The 26713-nt window shown below is 44.4% G+C and overlaps 1 protein-coding gene across 2 annotated transcripts in view; it reads right to left on the bottom strand.

Annotated features, from left to right (window-relative positions):
- PPP4R1 (protein phosphatase 4 regulatory subunit 1) overlaps positions 1-26713 on the bottom strand; it is a 604307-nt gene that overhangs the window by 56656 nt on the left and 520938 nt on the right. For both annotated transcript variants that reach the window (XM_086964940.1, XM_086964941.1), the window contains exons 16-18: positions 21421-21521; positions 6410-6530; positions 6143-6277 (exon numbers count right to left, since the gene is read on the bottom strand). In XM_086964940.1, the coding sequence (XP_086821066.1) occupies positions 6143-6277; positions 6410-6530; positions 21421-21521 (357 nt within the window). The remainder of the gene's footprint in view (positions 1-6142; positions 6278-6409; positions 6531-21420; positions 21522-26713) is intronic.

The raw sequence follows: 26713 nt of genomic DNA, 5'->3' as shown, positions 1-26713 counted from the left end.
CGTTAGCAACGCTGACCCGCCCAAAAGACGAGGGTGGCCTAGCGGTCCCAATTTCGAGCTCTATTATCTGGCTGCCCAACTACAGACCTTTACGCCAGAAATTGCGAGAGTTTACCGCGGGCCGGATCAGGAGAGGGACAACGGCACCCCTCGCCATGTGCTGGCTTACATTGCCCTGCAGCAAAGATTAGTGCTCAGAGATCTGTCCCAAGAGGAACGGACGTTCCGATTATGCTGGAACCGCTCGCAAAAATGAGCGGGTGTCAGGCACCCGTATGCGCCTGAAATCCCACTGGGCATGGTGACAGCACTCCCACACGGCGGAGATTGGTCGAGACTACAGTTATGGGAGGAAGCAGGGTTGCAGATGGTGGGGGATTTATACGATGACGGTGTAATGACCCCGTATCAGACTCTGCAGGAGTGCTACGACCTCCCGAGGGGGGATTACTTACTGCACGCGGCGGTGGTGAGAGCCATTCAGGCGCATTGGGGAGAAGGACTGATCGAACCAACTACAACACTGGCTTGCCAGTATACTATTATGGCGGCGGGTACCTTCAAGGCAGTGACGTGCCTCTACTCAAGAATGCTGAGCGAGACCCTACAGCCTCTGGCGACACTGAAGGCCAAGTGGGAAACAGACCTGCAGATGGAAATCCCAGACACCACGTGGTCCCAACTGGTGCGGAGGGCTAGAATTGATTCACTTCTACATTATTCACAGGGCCTACCTTACCCCGAGCAAAATTGCGAAATATTTTGGAGTTGAGGACGCGGCGTGCCCCAGATGCAATAAGATAGGAGCGGACCTAGTGCATATGCTGAGGGACTGCCCTCACCTACAGGTTTCTTGGAGAGAGAAAGGCAACACATTAAATGAAGTGGCGGATAGGGACTTGCAGTACGACAAGGCGGTCAGTATACTGCACTGGTTCCCACACACGCCCAAAAATAAACTATCGAGCAAATTCATTGACATGGGCCTACTCTTCGCTAAGAGGGAACTGACCAAGGGATGGAAGTCAAAAACGGGCCCGACATACCGGAGATGGCTGAACGAATTTCTAAAATGGGGGGCGGGCGAGAGTACGGTCAGGTACCAACTGGCCCGTCGCAGATCGGATGAGCGAGCCCAGGAAGCAGCGATGGCTTGGGAGATGTTAGTGCAGGCACTGCGGGATAGCTCAGTGGAGGAGGAAGGAGAGGAGGAGCCAGAGGTACCAGAGGGCCTAACTGGGATTGCCACGGTGCTGGTACCCTCACCAGACACACACACCCAATAAATAGTAAGATGCTTCTGTCCACCACCACATAGAGGTACTTCTCAGCGATAGGCGTAGGCGATGATACTTGGGAGGGAAGAGGGAGGGAAGGTTTACCTGATATAACCAGACGAAACTGGACGAACATTGCTCAATGGTAGAGGGGGAAGGGGAGAAAAACTTGAAACGCAGACAGCGGATTGCCTCATTCAGTGACCATAACTGATAGACAATGTACAGAGGCACCACGGAAACAAATGACGCCGCCCGGCCTTCGGGATGTGGGCTGAATGGCTGTGTATAATGCATGTGGGCAGAGATAAGAGGGCGATGAATCTGCACAAATAGATCCCATATTGAATGATGTACTGTGCATTTGGTTCTGCAATAAAAAACGTTTCAAAAAAAAAAATGACATCCTACTGGGAGATTGTGTGCCGTCAAGGACAATTTAAAGTGGTTTTGCGGTTGAAGCAGGTGGAGGTATTGGGGTAGTATGCTGCCCTTTGGGGGCCTGGCCTGCATGCTGTTGGCCAGCTCCTTGGTTTCGCTCACAAAAGGGCCGGGAAGCCTGTCGAAGCGGAGGTCGTATTGGTACCACATCTGCAGGTATCCCCTACCAAAACTTCGAAAGGTGAGCTGTTAGGGAAACTAACAGGCTGAGCTAAGCCCAGAGAACGATCGGTGGCGTTGCTGTAGTTAAACTTTTCTAAGGACGAGTCGGCCTTTGCTCTGAAAAGTTTCAAGCCGTCAAAGTGCATATCCATGAGGGACTGTTGTACATTCAATGAGAAGCCCATGGAGTGAAGCCAAGCCTGGCGTCTAAGCACTGCGCTGATACCGGGTGTCCTACCTAGGCAATCTGTTCTATAAAGGTCGGAATGGATGGTGTATTTCGAAGTATCTTGGCTGTCAAGAATCAGCCGTGGGAGCATTCTCTGGGACAACTGGCAAGATATCCACTGTCTCACAAGGTGTGTGAATACTGTCTCAAGAGACTGGAGGCATTGATGGATCGTAAGGCAAGGCTGGTACTGTAAAAGATACGTTTAACAAAATGTTCTATTGTCTTCGATTTCGTGTCAGGTGGAATGGTAGAGAATAAGTTTGGGTTGAGGAGGCTGGATGATGCCTGAATCAACAGACTCTCAGGGATAGGATGCTGGAGAAAAATCTGGGTCCCCAGGAGCAGGCCTTGCCACCTTGTCTGTCCAGCGGAGGACAAGGTCCTGGCTTTGCTCATTGTGCTTACTGGTATATTGGTAAGAGCCTCATTAAAAACGAGCAGAGGTTCCTGGGTGGTGGTTGTGGGGCTGAAGATTTCAGACAGTACTTTGGCTTTAGCCTCCTGCACAGGCAATATTAGATAATGAACTTCCGCTGCACTTCTGGTGACCGACACAAAAGAAACATGCTCATCAGCTTGCACTGTGGCGACTTCAGGCCAATGTCAGGGGAGGTGCCCAAGCCACTGGCTTCTTGTAGGTCCTCAGAAATATTAGGTTACTCATCAAAGTTGTCATTGTCATCATCACCACCATGCTGTTCCGGGTTTGAGAAACTGCAAAGCGGCTGTTCAGGGATGAGCTGAAATTCTGAATCTGCAAACTAACGGATCAGGGTTCAACATCTGACAGCTTTCAGGCTCAGGCCTCTGAAGTCTATCTCGGTGCTGTAGGGGGCTTTGAATGCTGCTCTGGGGTGGGACCAAGCAGCACCAGCCTTGTTACCAGAGCTGACCTTGGATGCAGGTCAAGTGGTGGCTATATAGTACTAACGTACCAGGGCATAGGTCCACCAGGGGTCCCCAATGCGCTGAACCATTTATTATTCCACCCATGAGAGACCACTCAATTTGTAACAGGCCTGCCATTGCAGTCTGTGTAAGCTGGTGCTAGCACCACTTACGAAAGATATAGGTTTCACTATATCTAAGGTCACTGCACTTAAACCCTATAAGTCACCCCTAAGGCAGGCCTTATAATCCTGAAGGCAGGCTGCTCGGTTCTAAGTGTGAGAGCGCTCATGCATGAGCAGGACACCCCTACAACCTACGGAGTCCATTCTCCCGGGTTGTAGGTGAGACAGCCATATAATATATAGAAGGGCACCGTGTCATAACGCAATGACCATCTCAAAACTGGCTGTAACGAATCCTATGTTTGGTATCAATTATGTTGGAATCATACCCCACAACGTAAACGGTGTGGGAGGTATGATTTCATGCACCGTAAAGCTCCTTTGGGAGACCCCCGGTACCAGTCTTCTAGACCCAGACAGCAAGCTAGGGCAGCTGCTGGCCAGAGACACATTTCTGCCCTCTTGCTGCTGAGTCAAGCTCGGGTAGGGGAAGTCAGAACAATAGGTATCTTGTCACAGGGAGGTGTGACCACCTCCCAGACAGGGCTTAGTGTATTGGGGCAGGGTGGGCGCGCTTGCCAGCGCCACATAGTCTGTGCGCAGGGCACACTTGGTGCCCTCCATTTATAGTCCAGTCCAAACCAGTTCAGGGAGCCCATGGCTCCCACTCTGGCGCAATACTGGACAGGGGACTATCCGCCCCCTTGTCCAGCCCCTCCTGAGAGAGGGACCCCTGAATCGTCCCAACCCTTTCTTTAGTTTACTTAAGGGCTTTCCTGAGGGTGGGTTCCTAGATTAATCTGTGAGATAAGATTCATTTCAGACACTACTTCTTCAACCGTCTGGGCACTCTGGACTTCGCTCTGGGAATCAAGGCTGCAACAGAGAAGACTCCTCCTGCCCCTGAACTCCTCGCTCTGCTCGTCTACTGCAGCACACATGCCTGTGCACCATACAGGAACCTTCCATGGTCTGTGGGCATCCAGGAAGCCTGAAGGAATCTCCCTTGATGTGAAGGAGTCACTTCCCTGCATCTACAGGCACCGCAACTAAGCTGACCAGTCTGCTGATCCTGGGCTCCCACGGACTCCGAAAGGCTTAGCCACACAGGTGGTGGTTCTTCACATCCATCGAGGCCTGCCCTGTCCATTCACCAAGTTTTCTGCCAGTTTCCCTCGTCGGAGCCGCAGGAACCGAACCCCTGTTCACCTTGTCGACTTGCAGTTGCAAAAGCTTGTTGGCTTCCTTCAACCAAGATCTTCGGGCTTCAAGTAGCCCCAACCTCAAGCATCTCCCAAGAGCTTCGTCCTCATAGCATCACTTGCATCTTGGGCCTGCTTCTTTAGTGAGCTGCGCTAGGTCCTCTCCCGACTTCAGTGCCCCCGGCCTGTGGGTCCTTTTGAGGGTCATCTTTGAATTTTTTGGGTTCCCCTGATTTCTCGGGCCTGCCTGACTCCCCTGCTTGTGGTGAGTCACCTGGACCCTGCTGGTCCCGACACTGCACGTTTTTTCGTTCCACGTTGTTTGCAGTTGCCAAGGCTTGATGGTGCTCCTGACGGACATCGACCCCTCAACTCTCGACATCAGACGTGAGACAGCTCGTGAAAGGCTCCTGGTATTCCACAGCATCGACTGGTCCTCACAGCTGCAGATCTAAGGTCACAGTCAACTCTCCTGAAGCAGCTGACATTAGTGGGCATTCGTCTTCCGTGCCTCCTGGTCACTCCCAAGTGGCAGAGACTCTGTCCCCTCTGCTTTCAGGTACTTCTCGACTTGAATCCACCTTTGCGTTCCACCGGACACTTTCACCTTCTCCAGCAGTGGCATCTTCCTTAAGTCCTCAACGGTGGTTTCCGACGCCACTTCATACCTATGCACCCGGCTCCCCTGGGGTAGGTATCCTGGTTCCTAAGGTATCCACTGGTGGGGTGGCTCTCCAACCTTCTGCCTTCCACAGGGTTCTTCAGGGTCCACTGGGAAGGGTCCTCCTTTAAAACTGCAATTGCGACTTAGCCACTGACTTGCATTGATCCCACGGTCGTGTTCCCACTCTGCACACGGCCTCCGTGGGGCTCCTGGTTACTTACCTTGGGTCACCCTGCACTTCTACGTCTCCTGGGTATAGCCTGGACTTGAGTCGTGGTTCGCATACTACTATTTTTGTATATGGTTTGGTCTCCCCCTGGTGACCACTGTGTATTATGTGCTACTTACCAGTTTCTATTTAAAAGTATTGTGTGCATCTCCGGCTAGGAGATACCTGTATGAGTTAGTGAGGGTTCTATAATAAATACATATCTTTATAAATACACTTTGTGATTCTTTTTTACTTAATCTACATCAATAAGATTATGTTTTGGTAAAACAAGCTGCTTTACACTCCTTCTGGACTAAGCCTGAAGGCTGCTCTCCACAGCTACTACTTAGAGAGCTTTCTAAGGTTGACTAAGACCACTAAAAACACCATAAGGGTTGTCTGGATTGGTGCAAGGTGCCCACTTGCATAAGTGTACACCATATACCAAGCCAGCTTCTCACAGAGACCGAGACATGTTTGAGTCTTGTCAGGTTAAGTAAGTCTTAGAGATGGTGGATATTCTCTCTGAAATTAAGAAATAGGCAAAAATAGTCAACTTCTCTGAGACGGACTGAGCAGATTTCCAGGGACTGTCCACACTATGTGCAGTAGAAATCTTAAAGCAATATTGACATGAGTGAAAAGGGTGGATTCTGTTTTGTATGCTAACTAGCTGAAGTTTGGATCTTTTACAATTATGTGAATATGCTACTTCTGTGACCATGTTAAAGCTTTTCTGCCTAGGTTTAACTCTGCACTGCTCTCTAGTGTTACTGTGGGGCTCCCAACTCAAAAACAGGGATAATTCAAGTATCTGAATCTAGGTAAGATCAAAGAATGGAAAATCCATACAAAAATGTGAGGAAAAAACCAAGCAGAAACTATCACTATATAATTATTTCATTTTTAATCATTAACAAAACAACTGACACAAACTCACCTGGCAGATGTAGACAAATGTTTGCCGGCCAGACCACTTAGGACAATGACAAAATCGCTCAACAAGTTCAGACATGAGGTCTAATGCAAACATAGGTGTTGTAGCTAAATAAAGCTTCTTTAACATCTCGCTTACCTTGATGAAAAATAAAAACAAATTAGAAAAACAATGTTTTATTAAATCCTTTACAGGTTGTACAATTTCTGCAACTAGTCAAATGAGTGGTGAATTTAAAAACAAGCTTTTCTCCTAGTAACTTATGCTTACCAGTCTGTAGGATATCCATCGGACAGCAGATACTTTGTCTGCACAGAGGTTAAGTGCAATTGGCCGCAAGTAATCATATATATCCCTTGGAGTATACAGCTCTAATAGCAGAATCAGCTGCCTAGAAGTAAACAAGGAGTCATGAAATGTGGAATAGCATACATTATTTGTTTTAGGTCAAGCCATATCTCAGTAGAGCAAAGTATTACACACAGATTTGTATAGGAAATTAAACTTCACACATTTTAGACATTATAGATCGTGGGAAAACATACACACCAAAATATGGCTCACACTAGTCAAATCTAACCTACTTGCTTAACAGTTAACCCAGAAGAAACCCCCAAACACAACACTGAATAACAACTGAAAAAGACATGGACAAGTTACTTGTATTCTAGCTTTACATTATGGGAATATCCACTCAAAGCATCATCTTGCTCTGCCCACTTGTGATGCACTCACAAAAAAAATTAATAATCTGGTTTTATTTTTGTACATGTCTATGTTGAGGAAAAAATTATAGCGGTTTATAATTGCATTTTGAACATAAAATGAAGTAAAATGGCTCTACTGAGACAGACTTAATAGAACTGAAATAGAACACTGCTCCTGTATGCAAGCTATGAGCTCAGTTACCCATTGCGCTGTGGAAGCTGACCATCTGTTTATTTTTACTTTTTTTTAAAGATGATCCTTGTCATGCAATAATGCACAATACCATTGATTCAAATGAGATGGTGATATGCCTTCAATTAAGATCTTTTTGATTGCATCTAGTTCACTTTTCCTTCTCCAACCGATCCTCATTGACAGTGAAACATTGAGCACAGCAAAATTACCCACAATACTTGAAGGAATGCATTTCAATGGGGGTATTAAAAAATGTATAAGCAAAAGAATACTCAAAAAGATAGCACAGAGTGGTCTGACCCTCTTGGGTACCAGATTCAGAGTAGTAACCCAAAGCATAATGCTTACAAGAAATGTGGACCAATCTCTAGGTGTCCAGTTTACAAACTGCACTAAGTGCTGGTGGTCTGGTGATATTTTGTGAGATTGAGAAGGAATGTTTGGGGGATTGTTGATAAGCTCCAGGCAATAACCATGTTCGATAATTCCAAGCACCCATTTGTCTGTTGGTATTGATTCCCAAATGGGGAGAAATATTTGAAATCTTCCTCTGACAGCAGTGGAATAGTCGGAGGGAAGTGTGGGAAGTCACTGTTTGCTTGAGGAGGGGAAGTGCGAGGTATGTTTTTTTTTTTTACCTCTAGCCCAGCGACTCTTTGCTCTATAACCACCTCTGAAAAATCCTCCAGTAAAAGATGATTGGGAATTGCCTTTGTAGGAGGAAGTGTTTTGGTCCGTGCCTGTGGACTTGGACCCTCCCCTATAAAAAGAGCGCCAAAAGAACCCTCTGCCAGAGGGAGATTGAAGCGTTCTCATTGATTTCGCTACATCGGAATCCTTTTTACTTTTTTCTAGTGCTAGATCGACTTCAGGGGCAAAAATATGTTTTTTTATCACAGGGTAAAGCTATAATGGACTGCTGGACTTCAGGTTTGAACCCTGTTATCCTCAACCATGCATGTTGTCGTACAATGCTCGTATTTACTTCTCTAGCTGCTGTGGCAGCGGCATTTAGAGCACATCTGATTGAGGCATTAGAAATTAGTTTGCCTTCCTGGATTAAATCCTGAGCCTTTGCCTTATGTTCGTCTGGGAGAAACTGGAGTAATTGTTCCATTTTGTCCCAGTGGGCTCGATCATATCTTGCCAATAAACCCTTCGTATTAGAGATACGCCATTGGTTAGTTGCTTGGACAGCGACCAGTTTACATGAAGGGAGGATAAACTTTGATTTTTTTTATCTGGGGGAGGGTCATTCCCAGTTGCTTGAGAGTTAGCCCTCTTTCTAGCATTTGATACCACTAAAGAGTCAAGTGGTAACTGCCCTTTAATAAATATAGGCTCTGTGGGAGAACATTTATATTTTTTATTTACTCTAGGGTAAGAATTCTGGCACAGACAGGATCTTTGAAAATATAATCTGTGTGCCTTAACATACCCTTGAGTATTGGCAGTGTCTAACAGGCCTATAGTGTCAAAGAGAAAATCTTTCTCTAAAGACTATATGTAGGTCCACCCCATGGTATTCAGCTGCTCTCTCAATAAGTTGTTGGTAAGACAGATGGAGATGGTCTGGCAGAATAAAGATCTGGGTCCGTGTCCTGTGGAGGATCAGTTGTGTAGTCCGTCCGAGGATCTTTTAACTGTGCATCGTAATCATCAGTGTCATGTGTGACAATAAGTAGAGGAGAATGACTAGGTGTAATTTGTAATGGATCAAGCTGTGGAGGAGAGGGAGGAGGAGAAGATGGGAGTGTATGGAAAGGACTAGTGCCTACACTCTTTTTGAGAGGGATTTTGTATGGGCTATGATCCTCAGAAAGCTTGTGCTTACATGGTGTTTTAGCCTGGATATGGCCCGTGTCAGGGTGAATATACAGCCTTTTCTGTTTTGGATCCAGTTTAGTAGGTACTGTGTCTATGTTGGGATACGGTTGTGTTGTAGGTAAGTGCTTTTCGGTACCAAAATCTAAATCAACATTTACATATACAGTATTATAACAGTGCATGGAATTTGCACTGTTATAATACTGTATATGTAAATGTTGATTTAGATTTTGGTTGTTGAGTGTTATCGCTTTTTGCTTATGTTAAAATGTGAATAAGTCAAGTGTGTTACGAAGTCTATTCATATGGCATCAATACACTGGATAAGTCTTTTGTGACACAATGCTATTATCTGGGTATGTGGAATCTCTAAATTTCATTCTTATTCTCTCTTTCGGTGTTCAAAACTCGTATCGTTTATATATAAAAAATTATTTTCAATAATATAAAATAATTTTATAAGTGAACCTAGATTTTAAGTAAATAGCGTGGATTGCTATATAATACCTCCTATAGATAAACAATTAAAGTTTCCCTTATATTATTTCGTCAACATGAGATGGCGCTTTGATTAAGCGCCATCTTGGATAAGGAAGATAATCGACCAATACTTGGTCCTTCTTCTATCTTTGAGACCGTGTATAAATGGGAACTCAAAGATGGCGCAGGTGCTAAACGCCGCGCTCGGATTACACTCGTGAGATTTACACCCTACTGCACACAGGTAAGACCATGAAGAGAACGCATGTTCGAGTTTAACCTTTGCACTATCATTTGTGCAATATTTTTAGTATTAAGATTGCTGTTTGGCAATATAAACAGGAAAATACGTGGGTGTTTAAATATTTCTCGCGTTATCTCATTTCGAGTGACCTTCACATTATTAGACCTTGAGGTATCTTTCTTAATTAACTGTTAGGGAATAAAGATTATATTAATTAGATGGTTAGTCCATGATAGACTTACATTGTTTAAACTTAGAATAAGTTCTCAAACAACTGGTTCTTACCGACATGAAATGTAACTTTTGAATCACGAGGTACTCAGTTTAGGCTTAATTAAGGTTTGAAATATTGTTTCCTTCTACTTAGTTGTGGAAATTGACCAGCCCAGACGTGGGTTTGTGTTCAAGAACATTAATTTCATTCTGCCACTTCATCGGACTGGATAGTCCTTTTAAGATTTTAGTGAGTATTTATTATTTTAGTCTTTCATTTAGACAAATTGATTTCAAATACTTTAATAGAGTGTCATTGGTCATTTCTATTTTTCTGCCACAGCGAGATACATTGAAATTGTCAATGGGAGAAATTTAATCAGAAATACTGACTCATTTCTAAACTGACAGACAGGTGAGCGGTTAGATTAACTATGGCATGACTTATTATACAACACGCCTATGGAAACTTTAGAGTACTGGCCTGAAATTTCTCTCTTTTCTTATACTAGTACGGTTTCATTGCGTTCTGATCCTTTACGCTGTTTCACGGGTGTTCTTTGATCATGAGTATCTTACAACAGTATACTTTTACGCAATAAGTAGAATGAGGGTCTTTTGGATCTTACTTTGCACTACTCTTATCGTTTCTTTCTCTTCCTTTTGCACTTATGGTTATTCTTGTTTTTACTATTGGATGCACGTTTTGGTGGTATTCACAAAGTAAATAGTGAGATTAGACTCTAAATGGACTCTTGTCATTTTGTATACAATCAACATAATATGAATGTTGATGTAACTTGTAAATGTTAATTACTTGGTCTCAAGTATGCGATTTGAAATATACTTGTAGTTGTAATTACATTTCATTGTATGTTCTAGCCCTGACGAAGTCTAACAGCATAGACTGCTGTAGACGAAACACGTGTTGGCTAAAGATCTGAAGAAATGCCTTTATGAGAACATTAAAGAAGAAGATTGACACTGAAATTGAAAGACTTTTTCTCCTTTATTGCTTTTCCTTACGCGGATTGCAACTGCTCGGGATATATTGTTTATAAATAGATCCCTACCTAGACAGGACAAGGGGTTGTACGAAGCCTCAAATGACCAAGGCTCGTCATGCTGTGACAAAATATTGGGCTACAAGATGTTCAGAAACTGAAACACTCCACCCAGGCGGTATATATGCATCACTTGCTAACAACACATACAGCCAACTGGACAGAATTTTGATTTGCAGGTTTCCGCGTTTGGAGGATGTCGAGATTACCCACTTGGCACGATTCCCATCTGATCACTCCCCAGTTAGTTGCAGGATTGCATGGGGAGGGTCTGATTGCAAGTATACCATACAACAATACCGGCAGCGGATATACCAGGAGGTTGACAAATCAGGTAAACTCTTAGCCTGGATTCTGCTCAGGGAGATTGCTCCGCCACTGGTCCACACTTAATGACTCCTGAGGGACAGAGAGTACATCAATGGCGTACATAGAGCAAACCTTTGCTCGACAACTGCAACAAGGTGTATAGTGCTGACCAGGGTGTTCAACCACAACAATATTTAAGGTTCCAAGAAGGGCAGGCCATCCCAAAGCCTAATCCAGTGGCAGTAGAATCTTTAGAGGTCGCCCTCAACCTGGAAGAGCTTAGGTCAGCTCTGAATGCGCTCCCGCATTCAAGGACCCCGGAGGAAGATGGCTTCCCAAATGAATTCTACCAGGCATTCTCAGAGGCACTAGCACAGAAGCTATTAGAGGTGTTCCTGAAAGCAAGAGACAAGGACGTACTGCCAACAACCATGAGAGAGGGGGAAATATGCTTGCTTCAGAAACTGAGTGTGGTGGGGGCTTGCTTACTTTATACGGATCTGAGGGCGAGAGTCAGAGTGAGGAGTACTGGCTCAGCGAAGTAGACACTGGGATGGGAGAGGAGACAGGGCTGCCCTCTCTTGCCGCTATTGTTCGCAATTGCAATGGAGCCAATAGCTATTTGGGTGCACCGAGATATACAGGCATGGGGCATACCACTGGGAGGGGTCAGTCATATTGTTTCACTTTATGTGTTTGATGCTCTATTTTATGCGAAAGCAGAGACTAAAATGCCGGGATACGATCTGGATTGAGGTATGGAAATGTGGGATAGGTAAGGCCCCCTAGCTGGGTGATTGCACACTGTGTGATTGACAATTACCTGTTAATGTACTCTGTCGTAATTTGCTTGGAAAGACATGCGTCTTACACTTTATACATTGCTCTACGTTGTTGTGTTCAAAATCTGGAGAAAAAAAAGATACAAAAAAAAAAGAACTTTGACAAAACCAAATTGACTTTCCAAGGAGGAGTGTGTCTTTACGGGAGAGAATACTTTAATCCAGCATCTACAAAAGTCTTTAGTAAGAGGAATGATTAAGAAGGCTATCTGATTTTGAGCTTCCCAGTAAGCTGTAGTAGCAGCAAGGTGGACTTTGATGAAAGGCTAATTATGATTGGATCAGATGTAATAGGTATGGAAAAAAATCACTTCCATGGAAGGTAATAGGTTTGTAGTCTTTCTGTTGACACCACAAGCAAAACCTCTACCATTTGGAAGAACAGCACGTCCCAGTCTAGGGGTGTTTAACCTTCCTTAGAAAATCCATGAGCAAAGAAATAGCTTTTGCAGGCTCACCCCCATTTTTGGATGACATAGGTGATTGTTTTCTCAACTATGTAGTCCACTGGGCCCTGCTGTCCAAGCCATGTGCTCGGACCCCTCAAAGTATGAGTACAATTGGCTAATTGGCAAAATAAACCCTTTTGCAAAGTCAAAACCTTCCTTTTTAATATTAATATTATAGCCACCGCTAGGGAAGGACTCGGTGTCCCACCAGGCAGGGTGCTAAATATTTTTAAGAAGTCATGTTCCTTTTGGGTTTAACAGGCCCTGCGACTGAGAACACAAGATTGCTGTTTTCACTGTAGCAAGGCTGATATTCCCATTGACTAACACAGAGTTTCTCTAGCCAACGTGCTAAGTGTTAATTTCCATTTGAGGCCACCAAAGATATTAATCCACGAGACCAGATTCATTGCTGGGGTTGCATTTAAGGTAACTTATAATAGAAAGTTAACTTTAGAAAGTGACCAATTTGTTGCCTAAACCTCTGTTAGCCCTTTCAGACTATCTGCAGCTGATCCCTGAGACAACAGGCTGCTCCCCTGCTAGGAAGTGTGAAGAGCTCCAAATAACTGAGAAAAAAAAAAGAACCGTTGGAGGGAACTGTGTCCTCCTCCAGCAGAATGATCGCGGGTGGTGGCCACAGATGCCCTAGCTTCAAAGAGATTAGCGCCTCAGTGAAGCAAATGGAGATCTCACCTTAGCCTGCTAGTTCATTGGTGTAATTTTAGAGGTCAAGGGTTCCTTCAGAGGATGCCTCAAGCAGGCGATTCCTTGTCATAAAAAGCATACACATAAACCTGCTATTGACAGAATTTACTGTCATTTAGATGACTGGAATACATTTAGACAAATATCTAATAGTAAGTGCTCCAGTTATGGGACAGTAAAAGTGACACCCGACTAGTTGTGCTAAAAAGAAAAATTGAACAAAGTAGTAAACTATGTAGACCTATTCATAAAATGTATTTTAGTTATAGCTATATTCAGGAAAATATCAATAAAGGGCAGTCTACATATCAAAATGTTGACCCCTATCAATTATTGGGGGTTCAGCTTCGTCAGGACTGATTTGAAACCCCAATACAAACTTGTGAAGGACCCAGGAGTATAAATCACCTGCTCTGTAGTTCATAAAAAGAGATTTCCTCACATATTAATAAAGTTTGTGAACCACCAACAAATGGCTATGATTCCCGAACACTGTATTTGTTTGAATGCTTGTGTCTGTATTTTTGTGTATTGTTTTACAGTTCAAATCATCAAAATGCAGGACCCCAGCATCCAGTAATGACTCCCTGGTCTTGTGACTCACTGGTGATGTTACTGGAGCTATGAAGCATCCACCTAGGCACATCAGCGCTAGTTTAGCGTCCATTTTTTCCATGCCGTTAGAGGAAGATGAGAAACTACAATAGAAGCAGAGCAGCAATCTAATACAAACCTTTTTACCTGTCCTATATAGGACCATCCTTCAGAATGAGTAGGAGGGTGGCATTGGTGAGGAATCTTCAGGTTGGTTAGTATCCACCAGAAAGACCATTACTGAAGGTAAGTTTCTTCTGATGGCTACTTCTACCAGCAGATTCCTCACCGGTGGAACAGATTTAGCTGCCCCCTCCCTCCCAAGCGATGAGTCTGAAGGAATGGTCAAATAAGGAAATATTGGAGCACAGAGCATGCATAATGGCCATACCTTGTAAACTCTTGCTCTATAAAATAATGCTTTATGAAGTGCAAATAGAACCCCGTCCGACTTTCAGACAGATCTCAGTAAAGCAAATGGGCCTGTGTTCCCTTTGGCAGCACCATTTTTGCAAGAGCATAGTACATCTTTAAGAACAAAATTATCAATATGGCTTTGGGCAGCTGTCAACTTCCTGTTGCCCATCTCCCCCCACAAACAGCTGTCATTTGGACAATATTCCTTTAGTGTAATTGATGCAGTAACTGGCTACCATTCCGGGGCCAAGTCAGTGGAGCCTCTCCTCCTCTTTGGTGGAATGGGGCATGGGGCAAAAATAATGAAGGATAACTAATTACACCAGATGGAAAGGATGTCACCAACTTGTTATAAGAGTTCATTTCAATTGGCGAAGGGGCTCAAAGGGAGTACCATTAAAGAAAACAACATAATATTCAGATCCCACTGGGGCATAACAAAGTGGGTGGGAGGAAAAGGTGTGGCAGTCCTTTAAAAAATCTCATCACAGTTGAGGATCTGAATAAGTATGACAGATCTGGGAGGCAGATAAATGCATAAAAGCCTGCAATGTATCCCTTAACAGTCCCCACCATACAAAACTGTTTGGTTAGTGAAAGTGTGAAGTGAAGGACCTCAAACAGCCAGACCTTCGAGAGAAATACATCATGCTCTGTGGCAAATATAGTCCACCTTCCAGAGTATACCTTTTTGGTAGAGGGACATTAAGCAGAAAGTACAGCCTCTGGTGGCAGCTGAAAGAACTTGAATGCACCACTCAATCTCCAAGCAGGAATGTGGAGGCTCTGGAGATTGGGATGGAGAATCTGGTTCTCTGGCTTGGTGTAAGGTGCGCTCTGAGAGTAAGACAGACCAAGAGACACAGGGAGAAGTAAAAGAGCTCTGCATCCCACACCCTTCTTGGCTAATCAGGGGGCGAAGGGGACACTGGCCCAGTCTTGGCAATTCCTCCTCAGAAACCGAGCAATTACAGGAATGGAGAGACATACATAGTGAAATGGAAAATTCCACTTCAACCGAAACATGTACCCGAAGGCTTGCTGCAGCTGATCCAGGAGGGCACAGAACTGCAGACAATGGGGATTGCTACAAGTTGTGAACAGATCAACTTGAGGCGTGCCCTACAGGACAAAGATGTTCCACACTACCTCTTGATGGACACTCCACTTGTGATCAGCGTGATGACCAAGGCTGTTGGCTCTGAAGTTTAGAGAGCCTTCCCAATGGTTAGTGACCAGCCAGGTACTATTCTGGTGCACCCGTGCCCAGAACCTCTCCACCTTGAAAGTCTTCCATTCTCCTTGATTGCTGAAAAAGCACACTGGGGTCATGTTGTCCATTAAGTTATGAACAGACAGTCGGAGGATAGGAAGGCCTTGAGCGCCCGCTGAATAGCCCTGATTTTGAGAAGGCCAATGTGCAGAACTTGCTCCTCTCGAGATCAGTGGCCTCTAATCTCTTGTACTTCCCATGAACACCCCATCCATCACCAGCCTAGCCAAGGCATAAGGACATCCCCTAGAAGACGTGCGCCTCCACTGACCATTAAGTCAGGTCCGCCGCAGTGTGCCAGGTGGTGTATGCTGGATCTCTCTCATGCTGAACCACGGATTACATAGGCACCATTGGGAGTACAAATGTGCTAATGCACATGCATGACCAAGAGGATGCAAGAAGCCAGCCGGTCTAGCAGGTGAAGCACTATCAGGATTGGAATACAAGCTTCTTCCCGAAACATCAGAATACGATCCAGAATGCCCCAGATCCTCTGCAGATGAGGGGAGGATCAGAACAATCTTGTATCAAGTACTACCCCTATGAACAAGAGGAGTTGAGAGTGCTGTACATGAGATTTGGGTACGCTAATTGAAAAACTCAGGCTGAATTGCAGAGTTGATGTTTGCCTGCAGGTGGTGTGACACCATCTTCAGTGAACTGGCTTTGAGCAGCCAGACGTTCAGATACTGAAACACGGATTCCTGATCAACTGAGATGTTCGGCAAACACTACAATTACCTGTGTGAAGACTTGGTGTGTGATGTTATTCTTAACTGGGGGACATCAAACCGATAGGCGGTGGACTATCACAAAATGCAGTACTTCCTGTGAGACAACAGGATTGTTCCGTGGAAATACATATCCTGTAAGTTTAGTGACACAATCCAGTATCACACTACCACTTTCAAAAGAACCAGAGCAAGGGACAGCATTTAGAACCACTCATTGCAGAGGAATCAATTCAAGTTCCTGAGGATTAGGATTTGATACAGACAGTCATCCTTCTTGGTGACCATGAAGTAATGAGTAGCACCCCAAATTCCTGCTCTAGCACCAACTCCACTGCTCCTTTATGCGGCAGGACAGCCATCTCTTGCTGCAATAGCCTAACATGGTCTTCAGACTGGAAGGAAAGAAAAGGGGGGGGGGGGGAGTGTAGAGGAATCTCTTGGAAAAGTAGGATATACTACAATTTGAAGGACTCATTGGTCCAATGTTTTTAGGGACTGTTGCACATCTGACAATTTCAAACATGGGGTTCAGAAACAATACCCAATTGGCACCAAGACCTCGGGATTGGGAAAGGTACCCTGTAAGAAATTGTGTTATTGGTCGAGGGAGGGTGTTAACCCTACTCAAGCAACAAACACAATTCTTGTTAAGGTGATCTACAAAAGTCACTAAATTAACCGGTGCTTAACTCTCTGGTAGCTTGCCACAAAAGCAGTCAGGCTGAGCAGAGACAATATGAAAAGAATTTAGGCAGCATACTAATAGTAATAAAGTCAAAACACAACACAAGAAAAATCCCAAACCACTTTAGAAAAATAGAGAACAGTTTATTCAATAAAATGAAACCAAAACAAATTAAATTCAATCAGCAGAACCAGAGTTAAAGTTTTTAGAGACAAGTAGCAGGTATCTAGTTGAGAGAAAAAGTGCCAAATTTGAAAGGTCGACTGCGACGGATACACAATGTGGATTGGGCCTGGTCTAGGCTTACCTTTGGATTTAGAAGAAATGCTGAAAAAAAGTTCCTGAGAAGGAAAAGTCAAGTAGGGCAAGGCAGCGGACGGTGTCCGAGGAGGCGGCATCAGGGTGCCACTGGAGTCGCTGTCAAGATTTTTACCTTTAGACTGTTACTTTTTTGGAAGTCCAAATCTTCAGCAGGACAAAACTGCAGGCTGTAGCTGACGAGGACTCCACAAAGTGTGATACTTTCACGTGAGGTCCTGATGAACAGAATTTGCAGCAGTGGAGAAAAAAGTAGTTGGAGCTATCACAAAGCCAGGTCGATCAGCGATGCAGCTTGGGGTGGGGGGGGAAATCGGTGACCAGTGCAGTCCTGGTCTTCCATCAGTTCTTAGTCACTTTTTGGTGAAAAGTTTTCCAAATGGCAACTTTTAGGGTTAGGCAGGAGCAGCAACTTTAACTCTACAAACATGGGTCCAACACCACCACTTGGGAAGTTAAGACTCACTCCAGCAGAAGCCAGGAGCATGGTCTCTGGAGCTTTTGTCCTTGTAGCTCACACAGGAGGCAAGCATCCTAGCTCTTCAAGTATGTCTGGTAGTCCTGGATTCGAGCAGCAAGACAGGCCTCAAGTAACAATGCAGTCCTCTAGGAGGCAAGGCAAGCCTCAAGCAGGGCAGTCCTCTGGTGGTCCAAGGCAGTCCCTTCTGAAGTCGTACGCTGGTCAAGGAGTGTACTGAAGAAGGGTTCAGAGGGTCCAATATTTATACCTGATGCCAGCCTCTTAAGTGGGGGAATCTTCTAGACTACCGCCAAATCTGGTTCTGGAAAGTTCCATCCTTCCCTTGCCAAGGCTACAAGACATCTGGGATTACAAAAGGCTAGTGGCACATTAAGTTAATATTGTACTGGAGGCAGTCATTTAAAGTGTAAGTGAGGCAGGGACAGCTCTGCCCTCTGCCATCCTGTCCACAGCTAGCCCCCGGTTGTCTCACTGTCTGGGGGCAAAACACAAAGTCCAACAGCTAAACCATTCACAGCCATGTGACAATGATAGCAAGCAACAAATGGTTAGGGCTAGACAATGCCAACTATATAAAACCAGTGCACAAAAGAAACTTAGCAACTCATTTGTAATACTGCTATCTGTTCTAAGCAGACACAAGGATCAATGTTTTCATTTAATTAAACCTGGTTATTTATTTAAACTTCTCTTTGTGTAAGCTTTTTTCTTATTAAAAAAGACTGAAATGAGAGACACTTATTCATTCCAAACAGATAAACAAAACAAATGAATACTGTACATTACAAACAACGTGTGCAAAATTACAACAAATACGTATAACAACACTTATAAATGAATGATGGTACACCAATATTCATCAACAAGAAAAAGCAACCCCTTTATACATGATTCATTGCGACATCAAAACAGAGTGCTTAAGCATTGGGAACTAATTGTTAAACAGGTGGGGTAGAATCAAAGATACTACTCCCTCAAACTGTTATCATAACCATATATCATAACCATTGTCAAGCCCCTAATGAAAAAACAAAACAAATCCCAGACAGACTTATCCAATATGCGCCCAATCTCCTTACTTCCGGCACTAGGCAAAATTACAGAGCAGCTAGTACACGAGGAGCTAAAAGCCTTTGTGGAAAACAATCATATCCTGCACCCACAGCAATCAGGTTTCCGCCCTGGCCATTCCACTGAAACTGCATTGATTGAGTTATCAGACACCATTAAGTTCCTGCAGGATGAGGGGAAACAAGCTGTACTCATCCTGCTCGACCTAACCGCAGCATTCGACACCATCTCACATGCCATCCTTATCAACAGAATGCGCGAGATTGGTGTAACGGGCACTGCATTAACATGGATAACATCATTCCTTTCCAACAGATCTCAAACAGTTTCACTAGGCCCCTTCCTCTCTGGCGAAAGACCCACTACATCAGGTGTGCCCCAGGGGTCCATACTGAGCCCACTCTTTTTTAATATCTATATGGCCCCCCTTCTCACATTGATTGAATCCCACGGTATCCTCGTAACATCTTATGCTGACGACACCCAGCTTGTCGTCACCATAGATAAAAAACACTCCGATGCCGCCCTCAGATTTCAGAATTGCCTCTCCCAAGTCTTTTCTTGGCTTAACAATAACCATCTCAAGTGCAATAGTGCCAAAACGGAAATCATACCCTTAGGTAAAGACATCCTCTTTTCCCCAAAAGATTGGTGGCCCCAAAACTCTGAAGCTCCGCCGAGTGCGGTTTCCTCGGCCCGCAATCGGGGTGTCCAATTTGATTCGTCTCTTAGTTTTGACGATCATGTGCGCATCACTGCGGGGTGCTGTTTCAGTCTCATCAGACAGTTGAAGAAATACTTTGACTTTCTTCCCATCTCAGCCAGGAAATCAGTTGCGGTGGCTCTAATCCTTTCCCGGCTGGATTATTGTAATGGCCTCTTGGCAGGAATAAGGAAGTCTACCCTTAAGAAACTACAAAGCGTCCAACACGCGCCGGCTAGGCTTGTACTTAAACTCCCAAGAAGGTCCTCGGCCTCTGCAGCCCTTAACACTCTTCATTGGCTGCCCCTCCACAAAAGAATCCTCTTCAAACTCCTTGTCACGGTTTTCAAAGCCACCAGGAATACAGGCCCTTTTTTACCTGGCTAAGCGCTTTTTGCGCTACACCCCATCGCGCGACTTGAGGTCATCAGGAGCCAATCTGGTTAGTGTTCCCAGAATCAAGCTAAAAACGAAAGGTGGAAAAACCTTTTCATTCCTAGCGGCTAAGGCATGGAACGGCCTCCCCTTTAACCTCAGGCACGCTCCCACAGAAAGCCTTTTCAGGAAACTCCTGAAGACCTGGATATTCCCACAGTCTGATCTATCGGTTCTCGCAGCCATCTGATCTATGCTTCACCAAGCTGGTACTTCTGTATGCTCAGCGCCAAGATGCTCCTTCCGGAGCGATAGTTGCGCTATATAAATCCCAATAAATATCAAATATCAAATGAGCGTTCCTCATTGCTAAGCACCCCAATGCTTAAGCACCCCGTTTTGAAAATGCAATGAATTATACTTAAAGGGGTTGCTTTTTCTTCATGACTATTGTGTATTATCATTCTTTTATATGTGTTGTACGTATTTATGTCATATTTTTGCACACGTGGTTTGTAATGTACAGTATTCATTTGTTTTGTTTATCTGTTTGGAATGAATAAGTGTTTGTCTCATTTCAGTATTTTTTTAATAAGAAAAAACCTTTATGAAATACACAAAGAGAAGGTTAAATAACCAGGTTTAATGAAATGCTAACATTGATCCTTGTGTCTGCTTAGAACAGATCGCAGTATTACAAATGAGTATCTAGGTTTCTTTTGTGCACTACACTAAATGGCCCTAGCTTGCTACAGTCATTGGGCCTAACCCCTTTTGTTACTTAACTTTAAAAAGCAGCATTTTTAGAACTCTGGCTTAAATCTGACTTGACCATTAAAAAGGATTTTAATATACAATCCATTTGAGTCCAAACCTGATATTTCCACCTGTTCTTAATTAAACGTTAGCACCTATTAAACATAATATGGTAAGCCAATGTTAGCCTATGGGGAAGTAGGCCTTACACTAGTGAAAAACGAATTTAGGAGTCTTTCCACTACCAGAACACGTAAAACTAAAAAGAAATCCTACTTTTTAAATACAATGCAAACTGTCCTATGGGCGGTTTATGGCCTTCCTTAGGGATGATGTGTATGTATTAAAAAGGAAGGTTTAAGCAATTCCAAAGTTTCTGTAGAACAGTGAGCATCAAAGGAAATGTAATGCCCTTAGTAAGTTCAACCAAAGGTCCTTGCTCAATAAACCTGGTTCCAGTATTCTGAACACAAAGTCTTGGCATTTTTATTTTGAAATGTTGCATAGAGAGGGTAGCCTAGTTCTAATTTGATAAAAAATGCTGTGATCTAGTTTGTGACTTTCTTTGTAAATTCAGCCAGGAAACCAGCCTGTTGATTTAGAAATACTGGTAAGTGAATTGTTTATTATATTGATAGGCACTTAATACAAAAACAATCATCAGAACTTAATATTAGCAATCAACAATTATACATTAGTGGCGAGGGGTGACCATCTGGAGAGTAAGATCTCAGGGAAAAGTAGAGAAGTATCCATTACAAATAATGTGAAATGGCTGTGCATTCAATAAAGAAAAAAACAAACACTCCACTTATCAGAGGTAAATACATACTCTGCCAGTTCTGCTCGAAAGCGCCAATTCCGGCTGTTATCGGTCACTAAGAATTCTTGCAGTTGGTAAAGATATTCTCTTCTTTTGTCTAAGTGGAGGAGCTGAAAGAAGACAAACAACAAGGTCACAAAGGAAAATGTACTTATCCTGTAAGCATCTGTTCCTAGTGAATTATGCTGTAGATTCACATGCTCTGCACACATTACTATTTAGTGCTGCGCATGGACGTTTGCAAGTGGTTTTTCATTAATAAAGTCTCTTGCTTCACAATATGCACTGTGACTCCTTCCTTAGTGGGAAATGCGCACAGCCACTGAGTCCATGTTAGATTGTTTTTCCGCACAGAGTGTGACCGTATGTAAGGAGTGGAGAGTGAATGTGCCTTGTGACAATGTGCATTGAGAGAGTAATAAATTAAAAACCGGTAAGAGGAGAGATCTGAAACAGACCGGCTCCATTGAAGAGGTTGGGCCATGTAAACATGCTACAAACAAAACCGTACTGCATAAATAACATTTTCTGTACGTTTAATTTATGGCTGTAGATACACATGCTCTGCACCTAGTGTAGAGCAGTACCTTCTATAAATGGTTAGCAGGTGGATGATCCAAATGTGGGGAACAAAGTTCTTAGTAATGTCTGCCCACCCATAGCCTTTTGATGGGCCAAGATATTCAAATAGTGCTTGGTAAATGTTTGTGAAAGGTTGCTGTTTTGCATATTTCAGCTGCCAAGATAGGAGGGTTTTTTTGGTTTTGCGATAGCAGGGCTGGATGAACTTACCTACCCACTTTGGTATGCCAGCCTTTCAAGATGGAATGCCACTTCGAGTGGTTTGCAAAGGATACAAAGAGCTGGTCAAACTTGTTTAAGCTGTGTCATATCAATACTTCATGAGACCCCATTTAATGTCTAGAGTGTGACGGGAGGTCTCCACTAGAATCTAGCTGCAGAAACAAAGACTTGAAGTTCTATAGTCTGACTGAGGTGGGGAGGGAGTACCTTTAAATTCGTTCTGAGAAAAACCTTGTCCTAGTGAACTTGAAAGGGGAAATAACTGCAGTTTACTGATTTGCCTGAGGGAAGCTATGGCCATAAGGAAAGCCTCCATACATGAGAGGAACTGTAAAGGGCAAGAGTGCAGAATTCAAAAGGCTGGGAGGGACCATGATTCTTGGTGAGCACAATATTAAGGTCCCATGGAGGTTTGGGGTTGGAGGTTATCCTCCTGAATCATTACATGAATGCCTTGATCACAGGGATCCTAAATAATGATACTTTCTTGCCTGTTTTCCATGTAGGCAGCAGTAGCAGTTAGCTGTAGTCCTGTAAAGAGTTTTAGGAGAGCCCTAAATCTTGCATGTGCAAGAGGTAGCAGACGATGTCCAGGACGGTGGGCTTTAGAAGGTCCCGCTATTAGGGATGAAATCGTTCCACTTTGCGGCACAACGCGCATAGGTAGTAGGTCTGCAAGCTTTGAGAAGTCCTGAGAGACTGAGATAGCAGTGGCCGTTTTACCATTAGGGTGGTGGGGCGTTGCTCCACCTATTATTATTGGTACCATTTCAACTTCAAACTTTTTAAAATAAGAACATATTTTAAAAGTTTGAAAGCTGAAAATAATGCCAAATTCATAAATTATTTATTTATTTTGCTCGGGCGAGTCCCATGGCTAAGTCGCGTCACGTCACAATCTGAAAGAAATGAGTGATTGCGGCTGCGGAACGACATCAGTGCGCATGTTGGGTTTGACCGGCTGCCAGGAACCCAAATGCGCAGCAATGCTTTTCTGCAAGAAACATATTGTGACAGGGGGCTGGGCCGAAATCGCCGTCCCTATTAGTCAGAAAATGAGCAGCGAGTTTGCCTGCTCACACATGCCAATCCGGGCGCTCTCTAGCGTCTGTATTAGCTGCCGCTGCTCGTGTAGATACACAGCCAGTGGGCACCGCGGGGAGGGCCTGCCAAACATAACAACAGACAGCCAATAACGAATGGCTTCGTGTTAAGCCATGCAGTGACTGGTCGTTCTGCAATTTCTTCCGTTAATGCTGGGCAAATCAGAAGTCGTTCTTGACCCTAGTCTAGTCTGCCCTGGGCACACACGAGTAGTCTAGTCTAGACGAGATGGGAGAGAGGAGAGACTCAGACAGGCTAACTGTGAGGCACGGGTCCGTGACACGACACGACACGAGTCATCATCATCACCGGGAACTTGATCGTCAGATCTCAGCATTTCGTACAGATAGTAGTGTACTACTACTCACTCAAGTCAGTGCTCCAGTCCCCATTTTTATTGCCTAAGTAAGTTAGCACTCAGGTTTGTTGTGGCAGTTCATAATATTAACAGGTGCTGTGGCTGGTACTGTTCGCATGGAGGGTCTCCGATTGCTTATTAGTATGCTGCTTTTAAAAACACGCGCTCCCAGAGTGAGAAAAGCTGAGCAAATTGGACAAGCCAATAAGCCATATAGAAGGCGCCGGGGGTTAATGTGCAGACGAAATGTTGGTTAATTACGTCAGTCCTTAGATAACGGCTGCTAAGATTAACCCCGTCAGGAGTCATTCCCTTTACGATGCACGGTGTGTTCTTGTCCGTGTACAAACATGGAGGCCTCAGCTTCGGGTATCCTTAGTGTTTTTTTGACTTAATTTCCTCCCACTCTGCCCATCTTTCAGGAAATCGAGAAACTTTCTCTCAAGGCGAGTCCGACTCTGAATGGCTAGACAGGTGGCTTGTAGTGTTGGTTCATATAATAAAATCACATCTGAATTACGAGACCAGTATTCGAATTCTCCTTTGAACATTCGGCACACTGTGTGATCTTAGGCAACCCTCTTGTTACTGTACTTGTGCCTTCATTGTAAAACACATTGAGTCTTTAAAACCACATAACACAACATGGAAAACTGCTTGCAGGAGAGGTTGTGACTTTTGTTCACTCCGGCCGTCACTCATAGGCAATAGCGCGTTATCGCCTTACAGAAGTCTGTTCCGGCAGCGAGTCAGACGTGAAAAGCTTCTGCATTCGTAGCCGGCCCAGCGGGACACAAACTGCTGACCCCCCCCAGTAATGTCATGCTTAAGGAATGGCCGATCCACACTTATTCCATGAGCCAGTGTGCTCCAGTCAAGAATCACTTTCCATCGATCTCGAACAGGTCTTGGAGGGCACGGAGAGAAGATGGCAGGGAGTTTTTTGTGGCAAACTGGTAAAAACACTTAGAAGCATTGTTCGTTCTATCAGAAATGTTCTTTTATTTGCCGTTAGCCTGACCCAACATATCATAAAAAAGACCTAGGAGAATGAAGCACAATTTAGCCTAGCAGACTGCAAGGCTAAACACGAAGGATGCCAGAGGCTGAGGCCTCATTTCACTCAAGGCACCTGCTTCGAAGAGGCAGGCCGCTTCACGAGCCTGGGTGCTGTCTGTGTGGGAGTCTCCAAGCCTCGCATGACAAACATGCATTCTCACCCGTTTTAGTCTCTCCCACCACAGCTGCGATGCACTTTACAGGCTAGTTGTACAGCTCTCTTCTGATTTCACTGCCAGCACTCTTAAGCCTGACAGGCTGTCCTTTAGTTCTAGGTCTGCTTTTAAACTTGAAGATTCCCAGCTTTTTCACTCACTTTTGAAGCTGTGAGACCGTTGGCCCTGACGTTGTCAAACTTCATTTTATTTGTAGATGAGCCAGACAATTTAAGGGGAGAGCTCAGCCAGAAGTCTGGCTTGGCTCTAAGAGCCAAACATGAACTGCCCCCCCCCCCCCCCAAAAGGTTGTTACACATTATGCGCAGTCTATCACTAATAATGCTGTAAGGGTGCAACTTTTCCCCCCTTTGCTCACATTCATTTACCTCTATTTCCTCTCAAACACACGTTCTATTTGTTGCTCTTGACCTCGTTTTGTCTCATTTTCTCTTTCCCATCGCCACGCTCTCCGACTTTGGATCACTGCTCTCTCTTTTTTCTTTCACTGCTTCATTGCTCTGGTCTTCTCTCATACTCTCTTTTGCCTCTGTACCCTCGCGGAGTCGTGCAATGCTATCTGCTTCTTTTTTTCTGGACCCTTTCCCTTCATTGTTCCTTTCCTCTTCTGGGATTCTTTAGCCTGTTGATTTGATACTGTGTGCTTCTTTCCCCTTTCAAGTACTACTTTCAGCCTCCAGTTTCTTTTTTCTATCGCACTTCTTCTTCCATCCCTGGAAGCAGGACCATTAAGGTTTAAAAAACTTATGCTGGAGAATTTCAACAAAACTGGTTTTGGCCCGAGAATCCTGGAGGACCTCGGGCCGAGCCACAACCAGATACTTGGCTCGAAGTAGGCTCGTACCTTTAGTGGCACTCCCACCTTCACGTCATTTGTAGCAAATCCCTGCCCATAAGGCCCGATTCTAGCAGGGGACCAGGTGGGCCAGGCCCGCCGAAGGGCCATTTACAAGCAGAAAAACATTCTCAGTTCTTTATCTTTAACAATTGGTGTAGGCCTGCAGCCTTTTTTTCTGAGCCTAATTGTTTAACTTTCATGAGAAAAATCAATGCCTTGAGCTACTTGAAACGCTTCGGGAGAGGTGGGAGGTCCAGATGATGACAGTAATAATACTCACTACTGGAGCACTCAACACACACCGACTCCAGGTGGCATTATTAACCACCTGAAGAGAAGGCTTCAGTGGGATCACGAGGTCGAGGGGACCAGGATCACACCGGGCTTGTGCCTGTGAACTGCGCACAGATCTCAGCTGCTGGCACACTAGCCACTCAGCTATCTTTGCACTACTGAATGAAGTGCAGAGGAACAAGCAGGGCACAAGCCCTAAAAAGAAGAACTGGGGGGGATTAACCTAGTTAGGCAGTATGCTAGTGACATCACGGGGCGCAACATCACGGCGCACAACATCAACACATGGCATCACAGGAATTGATATAGAAAGTGGCATCACAAGCCACGACTTTACAGGAAGTTGCATCCCAAGAAGTGACATCAGATCTAAAGCCTTCACATATATGTTTAGCAGGTCTATCGTGTATGTTTGAGCACATTGCGAGGATAATAGCACAGTGAGCTATGGAAGATATGTGACTTCCACACCTTGCAATCCCCCAGTTTTATGTAACACATCCTGTACATTCAATTACAAACATATAATTTATTGTACATGTAATATGATGTAAAGCGCTCTGACACCCTGCACGTGAATGAGTCTGGCTACACAAGAAAAAATAATGGGGTACTTAAATTATTTAAACGCCTCCTCAGGGGAAGTAAGCTCTACATAAATGCAATTTG

Source organism: Lissotriton vulgaris, chromosome 4_1 (genome assembly GCF_964263255.1).
Source record: "Lissotriton vulgaris chromosome 4_1, aLisVul1.2, whole genome shotgun sequence".
Taxonomy (NCBI): domain Eukaryota; kingdom Metazoa; phylum Chordata; class Amphibia; order Caudata; family Salamandridae; genus Lissotriton; species Lissotriton vulgaris.
Note: the sequence above shows the minus strand (reverse complement) of the source record. Positions and strands in the feature narration are given on the sequence as shown.